At 56.3% G+C, this 2,802-nt stretch overlaps 1 protein-coding gene across 1 annotated transcript in view; it reads right to left on the reverse strand.

Annotated features, from left to right (window-relative positions):
- Window positions 1-287: 287 nt before the first annotated feature.
- The window catches only part of LOC104511157 (acetyl-CoA carboxylase-like), a gene marked incomplete at its 5' end in the record, with an annotated part of 30,569 nt that continues 28,054 nt past the window's right edge, over window positions 288-2,802 (reverse strand). The window contains 2 exons of the mRNA XM_010153652.1: window positions 288-469; window positions 1,671-1,807. Coding sequence (XP_010151954.1) covers window positions 343-469; window positions 1,671-1,807 — 264 coding nt within the window. The remainder of the gene's footprint in view (window positions 470-1,670; window positions 1,808-2,802) is intronic.

Below are 2,802 nucleotides of genomic sequence, written 5' to 3' on the forward strand. Positions count from 1 at the left end.
CTTCATTGCCGGGCCGAAGCGCTTTCGGGTGGCAGCCAGCAGCGAACTGATGCATCGGTCCAGTCCCGCGTTGTTGAATAAATAAGGTACAGTTAGACAGCTGTAACTCAATTCTGCAGGCGCTCGCGTTTATACATTTTCCTCGTGTCTGTGGCCAAAGAACACATTTCCTCTGGTCAGTCTGATTTGAAAAAATAAAAACGTCACTCCTCCAGCGCTCCCTGAGCCTGCCCGTCGCGGTACAGCGGTCGCAGTCCAGCAGACAAAGGGCAATTCTGAGCTTCTGGTTTTTTTTTTTCCTCCACTGTACCGGGCAGGGGGGAGTGTGGGAAATCGATGCTCTTACGTTGAGGAAGGCGAGTCCATTGTGGAGAGGATCCGCACGATCTCGGCTCGCTGGGTGGGTGATATATGCTGGGTCATGTGCACTATCGAATCCATGGCAACCTCCGGATTGGCCTGGACCAGGCTGGAAAGAGGCGAGAGTTAAGTGACGGCAGCCCCGGCACCCGCACCGGAGCGCGTCCGACAGCTCTCCGTCAGGCCCCCGGGGGGAGGACTGAAACAGAGGGTGGGAAGGAGAGACTGGACAAGGCAGCAGGCGCTTGTGCGCTGACTGCGAGCAGCGCGAGAGCTGAGCTCGCTCGGAGGCCCTCGTGCCTCTCGGCTTGCTGGGGGCAGACCTGCTCACGCAGGCATGGGGCCTGACATCCCGAGAGGCCGGACCACATGGGCCCAGGGCGGATGTGGGGAAACCAAGAACTCCGAGTGTGTCCTGATCCCCCCAGCAGCACCCTAGGAGGCTACCAAGAGCACCCACATCTTCCCCTCCCAGCTGACGCAGAGTCCTGTCGGCCATAGCAAGGAGGGAGGAATTGGTGGGGACAATGGGAAGAGACACCCTACGGAGTCAGACGTGGGACAGGGAAACCTCAGGAGCTTCATTCTTCAGTCAGTGCCCTCCCCCAGCACTCTCAGAGGCAAAGCTGCTTTAAGGGACCTCCAGCCTACGACATGAAAACCATCCAGTTCTGCTCAAGTCTAGCGAAGCATTCGGCTCACGAGGCTCAACGCTGGATGAACGTCCGGGCAAACACACCCAGCAGTTCCTGCCAGCAGGAGGAACGGATATGCTGCCAATGCTTTAGTGTTTTGGGGGGTTATTTAGTGTAGTTCTACACTGCAAGGAAAAGGAACTGGGCATTTTATGACACTGAGCACCGATGAAACCAGGTACCTTGCCTGGGAAGACAGGCTGGGAATAACAAAGGGAAGGAACCATAAGGGTTTTCACAGAATCACAGAACGGTTTGGGTTGGAAGGGACCTTAAAGCCCACCTAGTTCCAACCCCCCTGCCATGGGCAGGGACACCTTCCACCAGACCAGGTTGCTCCAAGCCTCATCCAGCCTGGCCTTGAACCCTCCCAGGGATGGGGCATCCACAGCATCACGTGCAGCAGCACCCCGGCCAGAGCACAAGGACCACAAGACACAGACTTGGTACAAACCCCTCTGTCTCCCAGTAGCTCCACATTCGCCCCCACATTCGCATTGCCACCTACTCCTTATGTGTTTGCCACACAGAATGTGAAACATGGGTGGAACTGGCGTTGCTCAGCGGGGGGGCAGGCGGCCGAGAGCAGGGGCAGGGTGTGCGCAGTCGCCTTACCTCCGTATCTGCTTGAGGATGTAGTCCCTCGAGATATATTTGATGTTTTCATCCACCACTGAGCGGACACCTTCTTCTTCCATGAGCTGCTTTTCCAGCCACTCCACCAGGTCCTTATTACTGTCCCATAAATACGCCTGTGAACAAACACAAGCATCACCTGGCGGGTCCCAGGACTCTGCATGCTCCCCATGTACCGCTCCCAAAATCTAACCCGCAGTTCCTGGCAGTTGTGGGTAAAACACCCGGCTGAGAGCCCGCTGTGGTCTTCCCGGTGTGTGGGGCTGTTCTAAACACAACTCATGGAAAGATGAGACGTTTCTTTTGCTCCTCCTTCCACAAACATGACCGAAGGGGAGCCAGGGAGGCAGCAGAGCTGCCGTCACGCTAGCTGCGTCAGCCCCAGAAGCTGTCCCAGGCACCATCCCAGTCGCCTGCCACGGCCAGATGCCCAGCTCCGGTCATGTCCCCGAGGCGAGGGTGCTATGAGACGCAGCCGATCCTGGCCCCCTCCCAGTGCTAAGTTGTCACGGGACCCACGAGTCCCCGTCACCTAGACTGACCTGGCGCTAGCGTCCCCCAGCAGCCACGGGATCCCGGCTCCAGCCCGGAATGGCCCCTTCAGCAGGCGCGCAGGCAGCAGAGAGGTCAGGGTGTCCGCACCCCTCAACAGCCTTGGCAATGAAACCCTTTTTTTCCTTTTGCAAGATCATTTCACCTGATATTTGCGAGGTAGTTGACTACATAATAATTCAGGAGTGTGTTAGACGCCTAATAGCCTTCTCGCTCCTCTCTTCTCCTCTCATTTTCTTTACAAATCATTTAAGAATCGTTTTGTTAATGGTTTCCGGAAAAGCAAGTCCCGCCATTAGCACTCATTCATATTTATGTCATTTTATTTGGGTAATTAAACACAAAGCTCGTAATTTAAAGGTGCACTATCCTTCTCTGTTATCACTAACGAAGTCAAAGTCAGAATGACAATGAGCTCGGGGCGCTGGGCAGCGGAGCAACCCCTGCACCCAGGAGCCTTCAACACCTGCAAACCCCTGCGGCCTGACTGCGAGCAGGGGGATCCCAGGGGCTGCCCGGGGAGCGGAAGGCAGGAGCACCCGAAGGTGAAGCCTGGATG

The sequence above is a fragment of the Eurypyga helias genome, unplaced genomic scaffold (genome assembly GCF_000690775.1).
Source record: "Eurypyga helias isolate BGI_N326 unplaced genomic scaffold, ASM69077v1 scaffold26516, whole genome shotgun sequence".
NCBI classification, from domain to species: domain Eukaryota; kingdom Metazoa; phylum Chordata; class Aves; order Eurypygiformes; family Eurypygidae; genus Eurypyga; species Eurypyga helias.